Source organism: Myotis nattereri (assembly GCF_964212035.1).
Source record: "Myotis nattereri genome assembly, chromosome: 4".
Taxonomy (NCBI): Eukaryota; Metazoa; Chordata; class Mammalia; order Chiroptera; family Vespertilionidae; genus Myotis; species Myotis nattereri.
In genome coordinates, this window is record NC_138079.1 from 100153359 (window position 1) to 100176755 (window position 23397).

General features: G+C 49.5%; 1 protein-coding gene across 2 annotated transcripts; it reads left to right on the forward strand.

Moving 5' to 3' along the window:
• The first annotated feature begins 997 nt into the window (after positions 1 to 997).
• Positions 998 to 22129, forward strand: SLX4 (SLX4 structure-specific endonuclease subunit). Of its 2 annotated transcripts, none has more exons than XM_081089229.1 (14): positions 998 to 1544; positions 3102 to 3323; positions 5693 to 5882; positions 7239 to 7457; positions 9381 to 9589; positions 9712 to 10031; positions 10624 to 10837; positions 11297 to 11385; positions 12283 to 12429; positions 13218 to 13387; positions 14413 to 16646; positions 19443 to 19542; positions 20131 to 20538; positions 20995 to 22129. In XM_081089229.1, the coding sequence occupies exons 1-14, from the start codon at positions 1214 to 1216 to the stop codon at positions 21389 to 21391; spliced, it is 5250 nt and encodes a 1749-aa protein (XP_080945355.1). In that variant the 5' UTR covers positions 998 to 1213; the 3' UTR covers positions 21392 to 22129. The 2 variants fall into 2 exon arrangements, with proteins under 2 accessions (XP_080945355.1, XP_080945354.1); XM_081089228.1 differs by having other exon boundaries at positions 1117 to 1544; positions 3102 to 3356.
• Positions 22130 to 23397: the final 1268 nt, after the last annotated feature.

Genomic DNA, 23397 nt, shown 5'->3' on the forward strand with positions numbered 1-23397 from the left:
AAAATAATAGAGGTGGAGAGGTTGTACTTAAAGGATGAGGGGAAGCTTCTCTAAGGAGTTACATGGAAGATGTGAATGTGTCAGCCATGCTAAGTAGATTTGAGGTCTGTGTGTCTGCCCAGCTCTGGAAAACAAGATGATTAATCGTATTAACCGAACAGCGGAGATTTCGTTATTGGATCTGAAATGAACTTTCTGCCATTGAGTTGATTTTGATCTAAACAGTGCTGATGTAAATAATCATGCCCATAAGGCCTAACCTTTGCATTGGGCAGCATTCTAGCAACCTGAGTTTGGAGAGCTCTTACTGGGGTGAGAGGATGGGGAAAGGGGCCTTTTTTTACTTGGAAAATTGGTTGTATCAATGAAGGATGAGTCTCCTGTGTTCCTATCTTTGTTCCTGTCTCCTGAGTGTTCAAGGGCATATCATTCCCATTCTCTCTCTCTCTCTGTGTGTGCCATTACATTGCCTGCTGATAGAGCCTCTGATAGTTTTTCTGGATTTGGGAATCATCATGTTTTTGTGGTGACTGCCCTTCATGGAATTCATCCCCCAGATTTCAGCAAAAACAATACTCTTTCAAGATGCCCAAGGTTTTCTGCCTGTGAAAGAACATGCTTTGATAGATTTCTAGACATCCCCCCGCTCCCACCCTCACACCTCTTGGGTTGGGTTGTGATGTCTTATAAGATGATGGCTCTGTGTTAATCAGGCTGTACCTGAGTATTGACAGGGGTATTGATACTCCTATACTCCACATGCTCCTGGAAGAAATGGCATAAAATGACAATATCTGTCTAATTATACTTATATGCTTTTGTTTTTCCACAGATGTGAAATTAAATAAACCAAATGTTCTTTATCACCATGGAGATACTGAAGAATCACCTGAGCAACAGGTTCATATGTATTCTATCTCAGAGGCATCTATTGGACAATAAAACCTCTCAAATGTGAACTCTAACAGAGGGAAGCTTTAAAGATGCTGCTTAACACAGGCGCAATTTGAAGAAAGACATTTTAAATCATTATGGAGGGAAAAACAGTACTTTTTATTCAATTTTGCAAACTCTCCAGGTATCTCAGTGAGAATTAAAGAGGAACCCTAATGAAGCTGGGATTCCGAATGAGGCCCAGCTAGGCTCACTCTTGGACCCCCAGATTGACCCTCACTCCTCTGAAAACAAGCCTGGAAGCCTTAACACTGGTCAGATGATGGATGAGTCAGATGATGACTTTAAGGAACTCTGTGCCAGTTTTTTACAAAGGGTGAAAAAGAATGGCACCAAGGAAGTGTCAGGGGAAAGGAAGACAAAAAAGTCCTCAAACATCACTCAGCTAACAAGCAAACCAACTGCTACCAAGAGCAAAACCCTTCAAGGCCCCAGGGAGAGGAAAACTCGATCTGGTAGCCAAGCCACAAGGACAAAAAAGCAAGGGGTAGCCAAGTGGCAGGAGAGTGAACCAGCCCCCTCTGAAAATGGAGAGGGAAGTGTGCTTGCCTCTGCCGTGCTCTGGAAGAGTGCTTGGAGCACCCAGACAGGTAACCCCGCCAGAAACATTGCCAGAACTTCCACAGAGAAAACCAGAGGTGATTTGTACTATTTTAAACCAAGAGCTGGGAAATTTTCTGCAAAGGGCCATGTAGTAAATATTTTGGCTTTGCAAGCCATATGGTCTCTGTCACTCCTCAACTCCCTAGACCCGTGGTCGGCAGACTGCGGCTCTTTGGCCCCTTGAGTGTGGCTCTTCCTAAGCCTTAGGAGTACCCTAATTAAGTTAATAACAGTGTACCTACCTATATAGTTTAAGTTTAAAAAATTTGGCTCTCAAAAGAAATTTCAGTCGTCGTACTGTTGATATGTGGCTCTGTTGACTAATGAGTTTGCCAACCACTGCCCTAGACAATTACTTAGTAAGTAAATGAACTGTGTTCCAACAAAACTTCATTTACTAAAACAGGCAGCAGCCTGAGGACCATCGTTTGCCGACTCCTGTTTTAAATGATAGTCATAAAAACATAAGCTCTGTGTGAGTTTTCCGCATGATTGTGGTTGGGCCCTCTTCTCTCTCATTCCCTATTAATGTTTACATTACGTAGTTGACATGAGTTACATGAACATGAAAATAATGCTGCTGCTTCCATTTTCTTGAATTCGTTCCACAGTGGGTACCATATGTTTCTGGAGAATCTTCAGTCCTTCCTTTCTCCTCCAAACAGCATTTTTCCTTTTTTTGGGTAGGAGGGGCAGTTTGTAGCTTTCTTACTCTCCTGCCCTTGATGTACTAAACCATATGCTCAGCATACATTCTTCACGCAAAGCTGAAAACCAGCCTTGCATAGATAATATAGCATTAGGTCTTTGGGCACCTGCATTGTGTTTCTATATTTTTCTCACCTTCACTTCCTGATTTCAATGGTATTTTTACCCAGTATAGTCAGCATGACCTCTCAGTGGAGTGGTGGTAAAGACTTGGCTCACAGAGACTGTTGTAAGGCGTCAGTAATGTTGCTAAAATGTTGTTTGTCCCTCATGCTCCCTCTGAGAGTCTAGTGAAGGTATGCATGATTCCCCCAGAAAACTGCACCCCACAAATACCTGCAAAATTGATGTATAACTTCAGGGACTTGACGGATCCCCACTGGAGGCCTCTGTGGACACCAACTTAAAGGAGAACTTCTGACCTAGAAAGATATAAATGTTTCTCATTAATATTTCTTTAATAACAGTTTAATAGATAACCATATTCTATAAAATTTATTCCTTTAAAGTATACAGTTCAGTGGTTTTAATATGTACAGAGTTGTGCAACCATCACCACTACCTAATTTTAGAGCATATTCATCACCCCAAAATAGACCCTGTGCTCATTAGCAGTCACTCTTCATTCCCTTTCCTGCCACAGATCTTTATGACAGGTACATTGGTATTACCATAAACAGTGAGGTTACCAACACTCAGTCCTATTCACACTTGAGAGTTAAACCTAAACTAGTTGCTAAAAGACCCCTTTGAAACTTGGGTCTGACCTGTATTCGGAGGAAGAGTCTTTTGTTTCTCCATCTAGAACAGACACATGTGAATATTTTCCTCTGCAGATGCTGCTCCTAATGGTGACTCCCAGCCTCCTCCCTGTCAGACTGCTACGGTGCCAAGTCCCTCCAAACCCCGGGCGGCTGAGATGGTCCTACAGCGAATGCAGCAGTTCAAGAGAGCAGATCCCGCACGTTTGAAACATGCTTCAGAAGGGTGCTCCCTCCAGCCTGCACTTGAGGAGAACGTTCCAAAGGACCCTCGAGAGGCGATAATGGTGGGGAACGGTATGACAGGAGTTTTCTGTCTTCCCAACAGGCGTAAGTTCTAACTCTGGAAGAAAGGGAGTAGGAAGAAACCAACCTTCATTGTGTTTCTGCTGAGGGTGGGCTTGCCTGGCTTTCTACCTTTGCCATTTCGTGTCATCTAGTCAGAGAACAAAGGGTCTCTTGGGTCATTTCTCACTCAGTTTCTTTGACAAGGTACCTCTTCCTCTTGTTCTAATTTTTAATTTTTTTCATATTGAAAATATATTACAGCAAACTCTTTATATCCTCAGCTTAAATTTAACAATTATTAACATTTTGCCATATATTTTTTATGTCTCTATAAATATATGTGCTTCTTCTGTACTATATGAAAGTAAGTTAAATACATCATGACACTTTACCCCTAGGTTCTCCTTTATAATCACAACTAGAGGCCCAGTGCACGAAATTCATGCATGGGTAGGGTTCCTAGGCCTGGCCTGCGATCAGGGCTGATCGGGGCCTTCCTTCATTCTGCACCGCTCCCTGGTGGTCAGCGCATGTCATAGCGAGTGATCAAACTCCCGGTCTAACTTCCAAGGGGACATGTTGCATATTAGCCTTTTATATATATAGATACCATGGTCACACCTAATTTCCTAATATTGCCTGGTATCCAATTCCCCAGTTGTCCCAAGGATAGTTTTTGTAGCTGGTTTCCAATGATTTGTTAGAACTATAAGTTCACACACTGCATATGGCTATAGCCAATAGTCTGTTAAGGTCTGAACTCTAGGACAGTCCCTTTGTCTTGGTTTTGTTGTTGTTTAATCCTCACCCAAGGATATTTTTTCCATTGATTTTCAGAGAGTGGAAGGGAGGGGGAGAGACAGAGAGAGAAACATCAATGTGAGAGGGGCACTCCCTATTGGTTGCCTCCTGCACATGCCCCACTGGGGCCAGGATCAAGCCTGCAACTGAGGTATATGCCCTTGACCAGAATTGAACCTACGGGCCAGAGGTCTAACCACTGAGAAAACCAGCTAGAGCTGGGTTTTTAAAATGATACTTTTTGAAGAGTCCAGGAGAGTTGTCTTTTTAAATTTACCACTTTCTGGATTGGCTTGATTGTTTCTACATGATGTCATTTAACCCATTCATGCAACCCCTCTGTTGCATTGCACCGAGTAAACTAGAGGTCTCATGGGCTCCAGGTTAAACAGTTTGGCAACAGTGCTTTGCAGGTGTTGTACCCTGCATATTATACCAACCAAGAAGCACATAATATCCGGTGATTCCATTCTTTATCCCCTAAACAATATGAATCCTCATCTCTGATGAAAATATACAAAAGGAAAATAAATAGGAAGAAACTGTACTGACAGACCTATGAGCTAAGGAGCATATAGTCTCTTGGTACTGCACTTGCAGATTTCACCTTAGAAACACTGATGATTCTCTGGCTACCCCAATGGTCCACACAGGTAGCAGGGTCACATCTGCCATGGCATCAGTCCTTGAACACCCAAGGGGTGCAGAGGAGTTGCTCAGCCAGTGTGTGAACCCAGCACCTCCCCTACATGTGACTCAGTTGCTTCCATATATCTTCATATAATACCCAATAATGCTCAGGAGAGAGAAGCCACTGCTTTGCTAAAAATATATATATATGCACACATATATATACATACACATGTACATGTACATATACATGGCACCAAAAGAAAGCATGATGCTTTCCTGGCTTCGGTGGGAAGAGTGCTAGGCCGTTAGTAGCATTCCAGAATTGGGGATTTATGAAGTTTTCAGGGCCCGTCCCTCATGAACACCCAGGGTTTGCTTCAGCAACGGCAGAGTGATAGAGGGCCGCAGAGGCGGACACGCGACCTTGGGCACGATCTCTAGGCATTTCTCTCTGACCTGGTTCTCCCAGAGTGGGCAGCCAGAGTCATAGCAGTAGGAAAGGTTGAACTTTGAAAACTTAGATTTGTTGGAATAGAAGCCCTGTAAACCTGGCATGTCCAAAGCAGCTGACTTTAGCAGAAATGAGAAAAATGAAAGGAAAGTTCTTTAGGACCTGATACTCAGAGTGGTCCTGGACGACCAGTATTGGCCTCGCCTGGGGATTGTTAGAAATGCAGGACCTTGGGCTCCGCCTGGACCTTTGTAATGTGAACTTTCATTTTAGCAAAGTTCCCAGGTGAGTTTTACACACATTAGAGTTTGAGAAGTCTTATTCTAGGAGCCCCGTTCAGTGCCCCATTTGACTGGATGGTGCCTGGCATGAGGCAGAGTCGTGTGGAGTCTAGTTTCTCCACGTTACACCCAGTGTCAGTGCTGTGAGACCTGACAGATGTGCCGAGGTCTGAGGATGAGCTCATCCTCATGGATCCTTGTCCTCTCCACAGGGTCTGGGCCCTGGCCTCCTGCCACAGAAAGCGACACTGCAGTGGCCTTGGCCCTGCAGCAGGAGTTTGGGCAGGAAGGAGCCACCGCGTCCGACGACAGTCTGGAGGAGAAGGGGTTGTTCTTCTGCCAGATCTGTCAAAAGAACCTCTCTGCTATGAACGTGACCCGAAGGGAGCAGCATGTGAACCGGTAAGGGCAGCTCAGCTGTCACCTTTCCTGTGGGCGGGACCAGAGCCAGGGGCTCCTATGGCCTAGTGCAGCCATGGGCAAACTACGGCCCGCTGGCCAGATCCGGCCCGTTTGAAATGAATAAAACTAAAAAAAAAAAAAAAGACCGTACCCTTTTATGTAATGATGTTTACTTTGAATTTATATTAGTTCACACAAACACTCCATCCATGCTTTTGTTCCGGCCCTCCGGTCCAGTTTAAGAACCCATTGTGGCCTTCGAGTCAAAAAGTTTGCCCACCCCTGGGCTAGTGGGAGTCAGATACCTTCCTGTGACAGTAGCACTTCAGTGTTCATGTCAGCCTGCCCTTGCTTTTTATTTTTTAACAGCTTTGTTGAGATATAATTCACGTATCATACAATTCACCCACTTAGAGTGAATAATTAATTCAATGGCTTTCATTTAGTAATGTTCACAGTTAGGTAACTATTCTAATCAATTTTAGAATATTTTCATCACCCCAAAAGGAAAACTTGTACCCATTAGCACTTGCTCTCCATTGAACCCTCCCCGCCCCAGCCTCTGGAAACCACTAATCTGCTTTCTGTCTATCAGTTTTCCTGTTCTGGACAGAATGGAATCAAATACTATGTGGCCTTGTGTGTCTGGATTCACTCAGCATTGTGTTTGTAAGGGTCATCCATGTTGTAGCATGTGTCAGTGTTGTGTTCTTTTTTTTTCATGGCTGAATGATATTCTACTCTATGGGGAGACTACATCTTGTTTATCTGCTCATCCATTGATTGACATTTGGGTTGTTGCTACCGTTTTACCAGGGGTGGGCAAACTTTTTGACTCGAGGGCCACAATGGGTTCTTAAACTGGACCGGAGGCCGGAACAAAAGCATGGATGGAGTGTTTGTGTGAACTAATATAAATTCAAAGTAAACATCATTACATAAAAGGGTACGGTCTTTTTTTTTTTTAGTTTTATTCATTTCAAACGGGCCGGATCCGGCCCGCGGGCCGTAGTTTGCCCACGGCTGGTTTAGACCTTGCGGACAGAGCTGCTGTGAACATGCATTTCATGTGTTTGCTTAAGTATGTTTTCAGTTTTTTTGGGCGTATACGTAGGAGTGGAATTGCTGGATCATTTGGTGACTCTTATGTTTCATCTGTCCTGGCTTTCGTCGGTCACCTTTGCTAACAGACACCTAAATTCTATGTCAGGAGGCTGACTACAGGCTGTGTGGAGGGACTGGCTTTGGGGGAACAAGGTTTGGCCCACAGCGTGTTCATGTGCATGTGGATCCATGTTTGCTTCAGTCCACATTACCAGGGAAGGTGGTTCTCCGGTGTTTATTGTCTTCCTTCAGGTGCTTGGATGAGGCTGAAAAGGCACTGAGACCTTGTGCACCTCAGGTCCCTGAATGCCCAATTTGTGGCAAGCCATTTCTCACCTCAAAGGGCAGAATCAGTCACTTGAAACAGTGTGCAGTGAAGATGGAGGTTGACACCCAGCTCCTGCTCCAGGCTGTGCGGCTGCAAACAGCTCAGCCTGAGGGGACCTGCAGCACACTAGCACAGACATCGAGGTGAGTCAAATGAAAAGGAAGAAAATCAAAGAAGTATTCTGCTTTGTTTTAAAAATAAAATAAAGCCTTATGTATTGTTGTGGGACAATAGATTCTGGAAATGAAACGTAGGTGGAAATCACAGTTTCCACCGGAATTGAGTAGGGGACAAATTCTGCATCCCAGGTGGCTTTGAAATGGTCTGTGTGGGTGTGGGTGTGTCTGTGGACTGTTTTCCTTAAGGTCCTTCCTCCCGAGAGTTTTCTATTCCCAGGATCCTGCAGCCAGTGCCCTCTGGAGCAGCTAAGAATTCAGTAATTCACTTTACTACATCTGTTTCATGTGTAGAACAGCCTTGCTTCCATCTCAGTAGACTGATTTTCATACTATTAATATAAAATTGCTCAGCATAGTTCAAAGAGTTAGTGAGACAGAACCACAGGCCTTTAGAAATATTTGCATGAATTAAATGCTTAAATGTTAAAATAGGAGGCCCTGCTGATGACACAAGTCTTCAGTGTGCTAACCACAGGCACACAAGTGGCAGAGGGTCAGCTTTGCGCTGCATTACCCCTGTTGCTGTGGATGCCAGAGTAGACCCTAACCTTATAGGGAGCACAGGCAGCATCGGCCCTGGACTGCTGTAGATTTAGGACTTCTTTCCTTGGACAGCTGCCAAGAGCAAAGGGAATCTAAGGGTGGTTTGTTTGTCCTGGCCACTGCCTGGCACACAGGTTTGGCCATGTGAGCTGGATCAATGCTGAGATGGGGAGGGCAGAGGCTGAGTCTTCACTGGTGAGCCTGTCTGCATTTTAGCATTCAGCACTAGCAGCATAGACGTAAGAGCCTTAGGTCCAGCCTACCCAGTGGCCGGGCCCAGGTATGTTGGGATGGTTCCTTTTTCTCTTGGAGGCTGTGATTATCGTGCAGGGTTCCCAGATTATTAGAACTGAATTAGGGCTCGCTTAGATCGTCTAAGACAGTGGTTCTCAACCTTCTGGCCCTTTAAAACACTTCCTCATGTTGTGACCCCCAACCATAAAATTATTTTCGTTGCTACTTCATAACTGTAATGTTGCTACTGTTATGAATCGTAATGTAAATATCTGCTATACAGGATGGTCTTAGACGACCCCTGTGAAAGGGTCGTTCGACCGCCAAAGGGGTTGTGACCCACAGGTTGAGAACCGCTGTTCTAAGATGATACCTGGGATTCTGGAACCATCGCTGGCCCAGCAGAGAGCACGAGCTTTTGTGAAAGCCAGAGGTGCTTCCAGAATGCGCTTCAGCCATAGGGAAGGTGATCTTGAGGTTGTCCTTAGTTTCTTTCTCACCTTTACCCTTCACCTCTTGCCCAGCCTGCTGGAGGCAGCGGGAAGTCTAGGTTCTCTTCAGCCAGAAAATCTTTCAGGAAATCTCTTCCGAACCAAACGAGTTACTGCACATTGGCCCTAAGCCCAGTGACCAAGATGGCGGCCCAAGCTGAGAGGCCTGTTCTTCAGACCTTGGGCAGAGAGGGGTCCTTCCATGGCCAGTATGTCCAGGACCACCTCAGGGGCATCTGAGGTATCAGTGGGCAGAAGTTGGTGGGATCCAGGGTGCTGACTTGGAGCCATCGAGTGTTGACTCTACCAGAAGGGTATGACCACGTCTAGGGGTGCAGTACCGCTGCTGGTGTTGTATATCCACCAAGAACCTCGCTGGGCAGGATCACACAGAAAGACCCAGACCCTCTGGAGTGCGGACTGTGCTGAACTTGTGGCGCAGGATCGTGTGAGCTTATGTGAGGCACAGGATGATCAAGTGAGCTCCGGGGCACTTGATGCCCCTTTTCTCTTTCCCCCACAGAGGAGAAGGTCCAGCCCTCTTTGCTCCAGTGGGGACCACCTCAGAACAGGAAGTACTCCCAGCCTCTGGCCATCACTAACCTTTCTGCCTTTTAAGCTTCAGCAATCACGTTGGAGGTCTGAAGCGGAAGGGAGCCCCCAACAAGAAGGAACCACAGAAGAGGCAGAAGGTCAATGAGCCTGAGGTGCTGTCTGAGGACCTGCTGGTGGCCATGGCTCTATCGCGGTCCGAGATGGAGCAGAAGGTTGCACCTGCAATGCTCCCGCTGGGAACTGCTTTTCCTGAGAGGACAAAACTGTCAGCAGGTATGTGTGCTCACGAGTGGTGGCTCCAGCGGGAGCCTTGCCGTACTGCCTCTGGCTGAAGTTCGCCACTGGGCTCAGGCTGCGTGGATGACTGCTATTGACTGTCACTTGTTTCTCTCTAGAGAAGAAGAGTCGAAAGAAGAAAGTACCCCTTACCCCACCGCAGTTGTTAGTCCAGGACTCAGAGACCACAGGAAGACAGATTGAGGATCGAGTGGCCCAGCTCTTCGCAGAGGAAGAAGTAGAATTGTCCCGCACGCCACCACTTCCTGCGAGCAGACTTTTAAAGGAAGAGCTGGCAAAGGCCAGCAGGAGCCTACAAGCACCTGAAGGGAAGCAGAACTTTCTGTGGGAGGGCAGCGCCCTGACCAGAGCCTGGGATCTGGAGTCCTTCTATACGGCAAGCCTGGTGCCTCCCATGGTGCCCCAGCCGTCCACCAAGGTGCGCCCTCCCCTCCGAATACATGCAGGGTTGGGGGGGGCGGGGGAGTCTCTGAGGAGTTGGGAGCTCCAGGATTAGGACACTGGGAATCAACAGCTAGGGAACAGAAAGTTCTCGGAGGGGCGGGGTGGGAGGAAGCCTAGAGGTGTCAGCCATAGCGTTGTTTCTCTTTGCAGCCACTAGATGGCTTTCCTAGTAAGAATGGGGAGGATCACTGGTTCCCAAATGTATTATGTTCCCCGAGAGTTTATTTAAAATGCAGAGTCCCAGGCTCTGCCCCCAGGGAGCTGACAGAATCTACCTGTGATGGGGCCCAGGAACCGCCTGATGCAGGTGGTCCCAGAGTCTACTCACTCGCTTGAGACCATTTAGGTGACATTAGGAAGATGGAGGCCCCCAGGGATCTTTCTGCAGATGTGATACCACAGGCATGGCCTTCGCTGTGACAGAAAGGCCTGCTGACAGATGGTGATGAAGAAAAGCTTTCCAGGGTTGTGCTGGGCTATGACTGGCACCCTCACGTCTGGGTGTCAGCTGTTACGGCAGTCATGTGGTCACTCTGGCTTCCAATTTCTTTCACGGTCTCACATAGGAGCCCATGCTGCCACCAGTGTTGTCTGAACAGCCACAGCTGGGCATGCGCATGCCACCTGCCCTCCATAGTGCCAGTCCCAGGAATCTGTCACCCTCCGCCAGCCAAAGGGAGTACCAGGCCCTGCAGGACCTCATGGACTTGGCGAGAGAGGGGCTGAGCGCCAGCCCATTGCCCTGCAGCGCGGGTTCTGCTGACTCAAGGGGGACCACAGGTGAGACACAGGATGGGACACCTGGGCCAGCCCCACCCTGTGGGCCCTCGCCTCCCTGTGACCAAGACCATGACGGCAGCTCATTTTTGAGGCTCCCTGGCTCATCCCCATAAGATGGGGAGAAAGTGCAGTCTGTAGGTGTTTTCATTTTGTTCTCAAAGGTGAATGTGAGACAGGTAAGTCTATTGCCATTTCCTTAAATTTAACCAAGGACAGAGCTCTTTATCCAGAGCGAGTGACTGGTGGGCTAATTCTGTTTATTTTACTGCTTGTGCCCCTCTGTGTTGGAAGGGGGTAGTGGTAAGAGTGGTTTGTGGGCATCCCTTTCATTGAAGAAGTCTGACTGAAGAATTTCCCAGGCGCCTTTGGGGTCAGCTCAGTCCACAGTTGATGCTCTTTCCCTGGAGGCTGACGTTGCCAGGAGGTGATGTTCTTTCAACCTGTGAATCCTTCTCTCAGGGATGGATCTATTGCCCGGTGGCCTTCCACTGACTGGGTTTGTCCTGCCACCTGAGGAGCAGCGCCTGGAAATGGGCAGCCAGGCTTCGGTAAGGAACTTTCTGTGGGCCTGGCCCTGTCCCAGCTTCAAGCCTTTGTACGAGTCCCCTGGTACCCTTGATGGTATTTGAGCTGAGCCCGGCAAGAGCCCACAGGAGCTGCCTGTCCCCCTGTCGGGGCTCCACCATGAGGTTTTGTCCCTTTTGTCACTGAACTTATGGGGGCAGCTCATTTGCCAAGCCTGGAGCCTGCTTGACTGGGAGCCCAGAGGGACTACCATTACTCTGAGATCCCCTCACTCAACCAACTGCTCTGTACATTTGTTTCTCAACGTTTCATTCATTCATTTATTCATTCGTTCAGGACTCACTGTGCCCCTCCAACATGCTGGTCCTGGGCTGGCCTCCCCCTAAGAGTTCATGCTCTTAGGTGATGAATTGGTGAGAAGTTAGTTTTCCTTCGAGTGGCTGTCACCTGATTAGTATATCAGTATCACACTAAGTTCTGGTGACCGTGGCACATAGAGGAGGGACTTGGAGCTCCTCTCAGCTGGGTCCCTGAACCATGTGGACAAGGGGCCTGTCTGTTACACCGGGCTGGTAAGTTTCTTTACAGGGCCACACAGCAGAGTTTGTGAAACACTAGGCCTAGCGCACACAGCCCCCAGCAGCCACCACTGCTGCAGCTTCATCTTTATTAGCATAGCCACGCCTCTCCACTTGCTGGTCCTTCCCATTTTAGGCCAGGCAGCTCAGTGTGATAGAGAATTTGAGAAGTTAGTGTTTTGTTCTGTCACTTGAGTGACTTAAAGGTGGAACCTAATGTAGGAGCCCTACTGAGAGGAGTGCAAGGGTCCGCCTGCCCACGCTACACCATCCCAGTTGGGGAACTTGCACAGTTAGAGAGGCAAGTGACAGATGGAAGTGACGGCTCTCCTCCTGTTTCAGCTCTCTGTCGGTTTGCTGGTTGCTGACTTCGGTGCCATGGTAAATAACCCACACCTGAGTGATGTCCAGTTTCAGATGGACAACGGGGAAGTGCTGTATGCCCACAAGTTCGTGCTTTATGCCCGATGCCCACTTCTCATTCAGTATGTAAGTGCGTGGGGAACAGGCGGCGCCTCCATGCAGCTCCTGCCGTCCCCCTTGAGCCTCTGTCTTTCTCCGTTGACCTCCCACTCCCCGTTTCCCTCTCCCTCTCCTTGCCTCTCTGCCCCTCTTTTCCTCATCACTCTTTGCTCAGTCTCCCTGTCTTCCTATCCTCCTGAGCTACCTCATTTCTGCTCCCACCCCTCTCCCTCCCTGCTCTCCCCACTCAGCCCTAAACGTTTTTTTCCTCTTTGTTGCCATAAGGTTACACTTCCATGGAGAGGACATGTTTGAGGTTAGGAAGTGGTCTGAGGAAATGACCTCAGGATTGGGAAACAGATTTCTTGTCCCATTCAATAAAAATCCTTTCCTCCTCCCCCGGAATTGTTTTCCCCTCTATTTGCATAATTATGAAGACTTATAATTGACCTCTATAAAGGTGAGCTGCGGACAGACATTTCTGTGTTGACTTATGTTAGACTTGAATATTGTGTTGTTGGAATCCAAGAAACTGCTGTTGGTCTCTCAGAAAATTCTATGCCTTTGATATGTCTGTCAAGAGGGAACCAACTGGATTCTTGAGCGCCTATCCCTGATTTGATTTTGAAACAGAGAAGTTTTACAGCTTAAACTGCAGGACTTCTGGTCAACAAAATGGAGTGACACTGGCTAATGCTCATCCCCGGACTAAGGCTGTAAGAGTAGAGACTCACAGGACCCACCCAGGGCCATCTGCTTCGTCCCAAGTCATGACCTTCCAGTCCGTAAACCTTTATGCTTTATTTCACCCTCAGGTGAACAGTGAAGGATTCTTCGCTGTGGAAGACGGCGACCTAAGAACCCAGCGTGTCCTGCTGAGTGATGTGAGCGCTGAGGCTGCCCGTGCGTTCCTGCGTTACCTCTACACGGCAGACCCTGGCCTGCTCCCCCAGCTGACCCCTGACCTCAGTTCTCTGGCCTGCAGGTCCGCATTGTTCTTCCCATTTACTTCGAGGCTTTTGGCATTAACTGACAGGGATTATCAGGTGGATGGCTCATGGGAGGATCCGGGCTGAGTCCTTTCTATCACTTTTAATCCCAAGTTTATGCCCAGTGGTGACTTTGAACAAGGCGTGTTGATAGGAAGTCTGGAGAGAAATGGACCCTGGCAGCAGAGCCGAGGCTGCCTGAAGAGTCCTCTGCCTAGTCATGTGGCTTTCAGCCACTGAGGCGTGATGAGAGGGTGGTCCTCGGCCTCAGTTCTTCCCAAACACTGCTGCTCCCTGATTGTCCACCACTAAGATCAATCAACAGCAGCCCTTTCCCAAGTCCCAGAAAACAGAAAATGGACAGAGGTTTATTCCAGCTCCCATGAATTTCCACCTGCCCAGCTTGTCCACACCAGCATCTCAGGAGGTGGCAAGTCGTTCAGCATAAAAGGTGTTCTACCTGCTGACAAGGTGTGAGGGCCTCTGGGATAAAACGTGTTCATCCAAGGCCATGTCATCCTTCCGATGCATTCTTTGGAAAGCAGTGGCTCAGCCTCCAGGGTTTTAAATGTACTGATGAGACCACAGAACCTTCAAGCAGGTGGGAGGCTGGCGCACTCATTGGCCTGGGCTGACCCGTGACAGGTTAGTCTGCTTTCAGTTTGCATCAGTCACAGGGCTTTGGGTGCCTTTCAAGGCAGCATGTGCTCCCCAGGTTTGCAGCAGCAGCAGCTGCTATTCAGCTCAGCCTGATGTGCCCCTTTACGTTTGCACAATGGAGTTAGTGAGCCCTGCCTGAAAGTCTCTTGAGTCTCTGTTTCGAGAACTGAGTGGCCTGGGGTGTTGGGGTGTTACAGTTCTTGGGGTGTTGGACATGCACCGTAGTCACAGGAGAGCAGGGAGAAGGCCAGGGCTGAGTCGTGATTGTCCTCCCTGTGAGGACTTCCTCTCCAATCCTTGCCTGTGCCGGGAGCACCAGTCTCTGTAGGATGGTGACGGTGCATGGCGTTTCCTCTTGCAGGTTTGGTGTGAGTGAGCTTGTTCACCTGTGCAAACAAGCATCTGTCGTGATGGATTCAGAGGGCAGACAGGAGGAGAAGGAAGATGAGGATTGTGAAAGCAGAGCGGAGAATTTCCAAGAACTGTTGAGGTCAATGTGGGTAGGTGAAGAGGAGGAAGCAGAAGCCTTGTTGAAATCCGAGGGCCTTGAAGAAGATAGAGAAAAGGTCAATGAAGCAGAAATGGAAGAAATTTATGAATTTGCTGCTACTCAGAGAAAGCTGCTCCAAGGGGAAAGAGCTCCAGAGATCAAAGAAGGAACTAACCAGTTTGGGGAGGACAGTCCAGGTTCTAGGCGAATCCTAGCAAGCGTCCAGGTTAAAGAACAGTCAGAAAATACAGAACAGATGGAACCGTCTGGGCCGGGAAGAGATGAGTACATCGCCAAAAGAAAAAATGAGAGACAGTCCATGTTCCTGCCACTCGAGGGCCAGTGTTCAGATGGAGAGGAGGAAGCAGAGGCCCCAAGGGCAGCCCTGGATCACACCAGCCCCTCTCGCCCCTCACAGGGCCGCTGGGTAGAGGAAAGGGAAGGACGCTTTATGCACTCAGTTGATGATGATGATGAACAGCCCTTTTCATCAACTCCAGGAGGGTACCCTGAACCATCCCAAATAACAAGTGATCACAAGAGAGGCAATGGCACTATCAATAGGCGGGGACAGAGCTCTCATCGCTCTACCCGCCGGCAGGCACCTCCATCACAGCCATGCTTCTTCCCCTCACAGCCCGCTCCGGGCAGGAGTCCACGCCAACCACACCCTCACCCTCATCAAAAAAATGACATGTCCCCACCGACGCCCCAATCGCAGGGCAGAGCTTCCAGGGTGGCCTCCCAGGACACACCATCAAAGCAAAAGAGGGGCCGGAGCCTCCTCACGCTATTTAACCATCCAGGCTGCCAGGAAGGCGGAGATCGTGCTTCTGTGTCGGAATGCAGAAACAAAGGGGCCCTGACTTCACCAGAAAAGTCTCCATCCATTGACCTGACTCAGGCAAAGCCTGGCCAGCAGAGCTCCGGATCTCAGCATTCTCCCTCCAGCGCGAACAGAGAAGATGAGGTTATCCTTTTATTGGATTCAGATGAGGAGCTAGAGCTAGAACAAATAAAAAAGTCAGTTTTTAATGGTTCCCTGGAAGAAGGGAAAGTTTTAGAAGTTTGCCCCAAGTTCTCTGACCTGTTCTCTGTCATTGATGTTGATGCAGATCAGGAACCTTCCCAAAGCCCACCAAAGAGAGAGGCCCCAGTGCAGCAGGAGGAGGGGCGGCCAACAAGGAACCCGGGCTATGTGGGTGGCAGAGGGTCCCCCCAGCTGTTCTGTAGCCGCGAGAGCAGCCCGGACGAAGACAGCACCGCAGACACCTCGTGGCTGGTACCTGCCACCCCACTCGGCAGCAGAAGCCGCGAACACTCATCACAGACCCAAATCATGGGTCTCGGGTCTAGGACTTCAGCGTATGAAATGGCTCAGCTCCAGCCCAGGGCCCCATTAGAAAACAGGGATGGACCCAAAGCCGCTAGTAAGATTTCAGCAATTGTGCATCAGACATCGTCATCCTGCCCGGTCTCTGTCAATCGCAGAAGCCCTTCCAGCCCCAGCCCTAGGCGCCACAAGCACTTTTCTGTGCTGGCTCCCTGTCCAGCCTCAGGAGGCCTCGCTGATTTCAGTGGGCAGTTCCAGAAGCGCTCACTGCCCAGGCCGAGCCTGCCGAGTCAGGCCGCAGTGAGCGAAGTGGTGGAGGTGGAGGACAGTGAAGATGAGCAGGAGGTAGCCTCCCGTCAGGCGAGCAGCAGCCCCCCGTTGGACAGCGGTCCCCCCATTCCAGCTGACGACTGCTGCTGGCATGTCGAGCCCCTCTCACCAATTCCGATTGATAATTTGAACCTTGAGCGGACTGGCCCCCTGAGCACCAGTAGCCCAGGCAGCAGGGCCAGGGAAGCCCCAGACAGTGGTGACTGCCACTCCCCAGCACTCCTGAGTACCACTCCCATCCGAGGAAGCTGCACTGGCCAAAGGAAGTCTCAAGAGAAATCCCCTCAGGCCAGCTCCCCTGGGAGCAACAGGCTGAGCTTCTTGAATTCAGCTCTCTGGGACGATTGGGATGGAGGAGAACAGAAGTCGCCAGAGGCCCTTTCTCTGGCCCAGACACCGAGTGATGATCGAGCTCAGAAATCAGAAGGGTTAGAAAAGCCACGTGAGTAGTGGGGAGAGTTGTTCATGTTTTACATTCTTTTACACTGAGGGCCCTGGAGGAAATCAATACTGACAACATGGGGTGGCGATGCTGAAAGGGCCTGCTGACCTGTGACAAGCCCCTTCCTTGCCTTCTAGAATCCTCTCCGTAGTTGAGGGAGAACAGGCTTGCTATCAAACACACACTTCTTAACCAGTAAGTCAGAGCTTTCTAACCTTGCTTGGACCCTACAGCTCACCTGGGCACTTGTTAAAAACCCCTGCCTATGGACCCCACTCCAGAATACCGAGCCAGCACCTCTGAGAGGCCCAAGTGTCGCGTAGGCCTTAAGACTGGGCAAGTGCAGTACCTCACAAAATTAAACACAGAATTGCCATTGTGACCCAGCAGTTCCACTCGGACGTATATATCCAAACGAACTAAAATCCAGGACTCAAGCAGATCCTTGTACACAGATGTTCACAGCAGCTCTATTCACAATAGCTAAAAGGTGGAGCCCTAGCCATTTTGGCTCAGTGGATAGAGCATCGGCCTATGGACCAAAGGGTCCCAGTTCAATTCCAGTCAAGGGCACATACCTTGGTTGCAGGCTCCTCCCTGCCCGGGCCCTGGTCAGGGTTCGTGCAGGCGGCAGCCTCTTGATGTGTTTCTTTCACATCGATGTTTCTGTCTTTCCTTTTCTCTTCCACTCTCCCTAAAAATCAATGGAAAGATATCCTCAGGTGAGGATTAACAAAAATAAATAAATAAATAAATAAATAAACAAACAAACAAACAACCCAAGTCCCTCAACCTATTGAATAGGTATATAAATATGGCCTGTCCAAATAATGGAATATTATTCAGCCATGAAAAGTAATGAAGCACTGACACATGCTACAACATGGATGAACCTTAAAAACATGTTAAATGAAAGAAGCCAGTCACAAAAGACTACATATTGTATGATTCCATTTATTTTTTTAAAATATATTTTATTGATTTTTTACAGAGAGGACGGGAGAGGGATAGAGAGTTAGAAACATCGATGAGAGAGAAACATCGATCAGCTGCCTCCTGCACACTCCCCACTGGGGATGTGCCCGCAACCAAGGTACATGCCCTTGACTGGAATAGAACCTAGGACTCTTGAGTCCGCAGGCCGACACTCTATCCACTGAGCCAAACCAGTTAGGGCTGTATGATTCCATTTATATGAAATAACCAGAACAGTCAAATCCATAGAGAGAGAAAGTGGATTATTGGTTGCCAGGAGCAGAAGGGAGAATGGAGGTGGGGGGGTGACTGCTTGTGGCTACAGAATTTCCTCTGGGGGGATTAAAGCATTTTGCAACTAGATAGAGGTGGTGGTTGCACAACACTGAATACACCAAATGCCACTGAATTACTTTAAAATGTTGTTATGTGAATTTCATCTCAATTTAAAAACAACAGATGGGGCTGTGAGAGGTCTGTTATGGGCCTCGGTGGAGGATGCCACTTCCCAGCTCATTGCAGGCATAGAGGGGAGTCAAAGCACCCAGCGTAGGCTGCTCGAGGTGCTGCTCCTTCCCCAGCCGGGAAGATCCAGGGAGAGCCAGGAAGGGCAGGGTGGCACTGAGCAATGACTAGTAACAGGGAAGCAGAGCTTATGGACAGAGCATCTGCCTTGAACCCGATGTTTCATTTCCTCTTTAAAAATCCTAGACCAATTGGGCATCGTTGACCAGCACTTTCAGCCTTGAGTGGGCATCTGAATTCCCTGGAGAGCTTCAAAAACAAGTGGCCAGGCCCCACCCCAGAGTTTCCGCTTCAGGAGGTCTGGGGTACGACCAAGAATTTGCATTTCTAACCAGTTCCCAGGTGATGCCATGAGAACAGCTGTAATACACTTTAGACTAAGGGCCTTAATCTGAATTTGAGGTGACAAACTCTCCAAAATTATATATTAAAATGTGCATTTTTTCAGGAGAAAGCCTGTTGAGTTTATTGGAGCCTCAGAGGGCTCCATGCTCATAAAAAGGATAGAATCAAAGTCCATTTTTTCCTAATTGTCACATTTATCTTTTAAATACCCATTTCTTTTTTAAAATAACAGCTTTATAGAGACATTTTCACATACCATAAAATTCACCCTTTAAAATGTACCATTCAGTGGTTTTTAGTATGTTCACAATATTCTGCAACCATCACCACTAATCCCAGAACATTTTTTTAAAATATATTTTTTTTATTGATTTCAGAGAGGAAGGGAAAGGAAGAGAAAGATAGAAACATCAATGATTAGAGAGAATCATTGATCGGCTGCCTCCTGCACGCCCCACATAGGGATCAAGCCATAACTCAGGCATGTGCCCTGACCAGGAATCTAACCATGACCTTCTGGTTCATAAGTTGATGCTCAACCACTGAGCCATAGAACGTTTTTATCACCCCAGAAATAAACCCTGTACTTATAGCAGACACTGCCATTGCCCTGTCACGCCAGCCTGTGGCAACCACTCATATGCTTCTGCCCCGTTCACTCAGCATCGGCATTGCACAAGGTCGCCATGGCCCTTATCATGTGCCGGTGATGCTTTCTAACAGGAAGACATGATGCCAGAGTCAGACTGTGAGGGGGTGGACAGAACTGCTCTTACGGAGCAAATGGACTGGGCTTTCTTCAAGTACATCTTTCTCTTGGTTACATCAATAGGGTCAGAAAAGGTAAACCCAGGTCCCTCCTACTAAAACACGTGTTTCTTTTTTTCTTTTTTTTTCTTTTTGGACTGTGCCTTATTTTATTTGTTTGTTTGTTTGTTTGTTTTATGGAAGGTGCTAATCGGAGGAAGAACTTGCCCCCAAAAGTGCCCATAACGCCAATGCCACGGTATTCCATCATGGAGACCCCAGTACTAAAGAAGGAACTGGACAGGTTGGTCGTGTTCTTGAAAGCTTGCTCATTAGTGGCCCCTCCTTCCTGCGAGGGACCAGGCCTAGCGAGGTTGTGAGATGTAGGACCCATCACCAGATCCACCCTGGGCTCTGATGTGGCGGCCGCTGTGTGTGGGGGGGGCGCGGGGGGAGGAAGGCGTGTGTGCCTACCAGCTCTCCACATGCTGTTCTCCAATTACCCAGGCCCTAAGAAGCTAAGAAATGAGGCTCCTCCAGGTTACCCATCAGGTGACAGGTCTCCGTATGTCGTGTGGGTGGAGATGGGTGGCCTTAACAGTCTAAGTAAGGAGACATGATTTTTTAAAATAACATCAAAACCATCCTGTTGTAGTGAATGCTGCTCTTCACACTGGGTCCAGGGAAGTCATCACCACCACCATTGTTCAGCACATGGGGAATGGCCCTTTTGGAATACTCTTCAGAGTAAGGTCAATTGGCACACAGGATAGACACTAACCTCTGAATGCTCATAAAAGTCAGGCATTTAAGATTTCAGTTACACCATGAAATTAATTATTTGTTGAAAATTGTTTGCTCTTTGCTGAAGTTCAACTGTTTCTCCATTCAGGTTTGGGGTACGCCCTCTGCCCAAACGCCAGATGGTCCTAAAACTGAAGGAAATATTCCAGTACACTCACCAAACGCTGGAGTCAGACTCCGAGGACGAGAGCCAATCCTCACAGGCACCCCTAAAGGCTCCTCGCAGCCAGACCCATGCCACCAAGACCTCCAAAGCTTCAAGGGCAGCTGGCCATGCCAGGCTGCAGGCCACGTCTGACCCTATTCCCCGAAGGCCCAAGGGACCAGCTAAGACCAAGGGTCCCCGACATCGGAAGCAGCCTGGCGGAAGTATCCCCGGGATGTCACCAGCCAAAGAGGTGCCTCTAGGCCCTGATGGTGACGCCCAGCTCCCGGCCTCCCAGGAATCCACAGCCACCTCTGTGGACAGCAGTGACAGCTCATTCAGCTCACAGAGGTAAGCAGGTCAAAGGACAGGGCCAGTGGCTTCCTAGGTCCTTTGACCAGTGGGTCTGAGCATTGGCACAAGTAATGCCTAATGGCGGATGTTCACAAGCCCCAGTGTCTTCTTGGTTTGAAGGACAGAAAACCCAGGTGGGTTTCAAAGGCAGTCCCCTGAGCAGTCCTCTGAAGCTCCCACATCCTCAACCTGCAAGGTGCTCCCTGGAGTGGGGCCAGCTCAGCATGCCTTCTTGACGGGGGCCTGCTGCCATCGATGGAAGTTTCTGGTTGAGGACAAGATCCTGCTCAGGCCAGCAGCTAGAGTGCCAGGGACCCAGCACTGGGGGTTCATCCATGCCATGCACCAGCTCCACAGGGGACAGAGAAATACTTCTTTCTTCAAATAGGCTCCTGGTCTTGGGGGACTGACGGGAAGGGGTGCCGCAAAATAGTAATACCTGGTTCTTTTCAGTTCTTCCTGTGAGTTTGGAGCAGCCTTTGAGTCTGCAGGAGAAGAGGAGGAGGGTGAGGAGGGGGTCAGTGCTTCACAGGCGGCTGTCCAGGCAGTGGCCACGGAAGAGGCAGTGAGGCGCTACATCCGCTCCACACCAGCACTCTACCGCAAGGTCCTGCTGTACCAGCCCTTTGAGCTGGCGGAGCTGCAGGCGGAGCTGAAGCAGCAGGGCATCCGCATGGCCACGAGGAAGCTGCTGGATTTCCTGGACGCCCACTGTATCACCTTCACCACCGCTACGGCCCGGAAGGAAAAGTTCGAGAGGAAGAGGCGGCAGCCCCCGGGCAAGAAAAAAAGAGGCAGAACTGACGGTCCTGTCCGCCGCTCCCCACCCATGCCCGTCAGCAGCCTCTGAAGGTCTGCGGCCCCTTCAGCCAGCCAGGCCTCCACAAACATTTCTGGGCCTTGGGACCATATCTGATCCCTCTGTGAAAATGATGACCAACGTGGATCAGCTTCCTTTCCACTCGTTTCCTGGGGTGGTATTCAGAGCGTGTCACCCACTGGATTTAGGGCCCCTGGCCTCCTCCCTCTATCAGTGCCCATTATTTATCTCCCTTTAACCCTATTGGGCCAGTGTGTGTTTCAGAAGGGCCTCTGCCGGCTGGCCAGGTTGAGGCCTGACTTGGCACATCTTTTGCTCTCTACACCCATCAGCTGCAGTATGTCCATTCCTGACATGGATACCCAAGTCCAGTCTGCCCTGTCCATCTTCCTTCTCAGCACTGGTTCTGTAATCCCAGCCTCCACCAGCAGACCAGGAGTCCACAGGCCTCCCACCCTGCCATGCCCCAGGTACTCTGCTGGCAACAACCATTCTGCCCAGACACCTGTATTGTCACCAGCAGTCTCCAAACTGGCCAGTGCAGAAGGGCCCAGCACGGCTCTGAAGTCCCCAGAACAAGCATGTTCTTTGTGACCTGGTTTGGCTGGTGTGTGTTAAAGCTGCCTCCGACCTCAGGAGCAGTGAGGCACAGGTAAGGCCTGGAAAAGAAGAGTTTGGGTCTCTGTATCCTTGTGAACGTCTTGTCTGTTTTAAATACAGTGTAGTCCATTTTATATGATGTGCAATAAAAACAAAAATGCTTTATGAAAACCTAACTTCTCCACTCTAGAAAAATAAGGAGGGAAACTGCCATGAGCATCACCCACAGCTCCCTGCTGTCCCCGAAGCATGTCTGCAGGCGGCCTTTGAGCCTGTTCTTTATCTCAGGGGGTAACCCAGGCCTTCTGGCCCCCCATTTCGCTTCAATTCTGTCCATACAGCCACATTAAGGGCCATTACCAGGTGCTGAGCTCCAGCCTTGATGCTCAAAGGAGGCCCAAGCTCAGTAGCCTCACCTGGACTTTGTCACAGATACAGGTTAAGGCTGCCAGACCCACTGAGTCAGAATCTACATCTTAATTGGATGAGTTTGTGAGGCCTGCCCTTGCCTGGTGCAGGGTCCTGGGAGGGAGGGGGACAAGGGAGGAGACAGACGCGCCTGTCCTGTGCCCGGCATGAGCGTCAGTGCTCAGGTGGCCTGAAGGGACAGCTTCCTAGAGGGGGGTTTGTGAGCTGGGCCTCAGACATGCAGCATCAGGGAGGTGAAACGGGGTTCCTTGAACACACATTGTGTCCTGGTTTGTGACCAGGTGGAGAGGAAGGACAGAGGCAGGCGATTAGAGGGACACCTGGGCTCAGGTCATACAGCTACTGGCAGAGGCTGCTTTGATCAGATTCAAGATGGAGTCTGGCCTGTTTTAGAAGGAACCACCTGTTTCTTACATGAAGAGCCGGACCTCTCTCCCCTGTATAGACTGTTTGAGAGAAGTAAGATGGAGTTAGGAAGGTAGGAGGCGACGAGATCCTTACTCAGCTTCACTGCTCCGTGATAGAGACCATGGACCTGGAGGTGCAGCTTTGGGTGAGCTCCCCTGAGAGAGGCGCCAGGGAGCCCTCACTCCTGGGAAGGCATCCCAGACTCAGAGCGTTACCAGCTCCAGGTTGATAAGATGTCGGGGGAGAGATGAAAAGAGGTAAAACGCCCAAGGCCTTGTGACCCAACACCCTGGTCAGCTGGGTTTGTGTGGCGTGCCCCCCAGAAGCCAGCAGGGGTCAGGAGCTTGAACCTTTGTGCAAAGCAGAAACGGGGTTAAAAACCAGCCACTGTAATATAGAAACCTCCACAACAGGGAACAGTCGGCATCCAGGGAAAGAACCTTGACCTTTCCATAGAAACCAGACCGGCTCAGGCCCGGGGAAATCGGGGCCAGCCGGTTTGGAAAGGGAAGCAGTGGCGACAGCTGCCCTCTCCCAGCGCCTGCAGCAGCTGGAGGAGCCAGACCAGTGACGGGTCTTGTGGTGGACGGTGGTGCAGG

What these genes read in the sequence shown, in the direction of transcription:
- SLX4 (XM_081089228.1), top strand. Translation starts at nt 1,214, where the DNA reads ATGATGGATGAGTCAGATGATGACTTTAAGGAACTCTGTGCCAGTTTT. An exon ending in CTCAGTTCTCTGGCCTGCAG is followed by an intron (nt 13,388 to 14,412) that starts GTCCGCATTGTT and finishes TTCCTCTTGCAG; the next exon opens with GTTTGGTGTGAGTGAGCTTG. An exon ending in CTAAAGAAGGAACTGGACAG is followed by an intron (nt 19,543 to 20,130) that starts GTTGGTCGTGTT and finishes TTCTCCATTCAG; the next exon opens with GTTTGGGGTACGCCCTCTGC.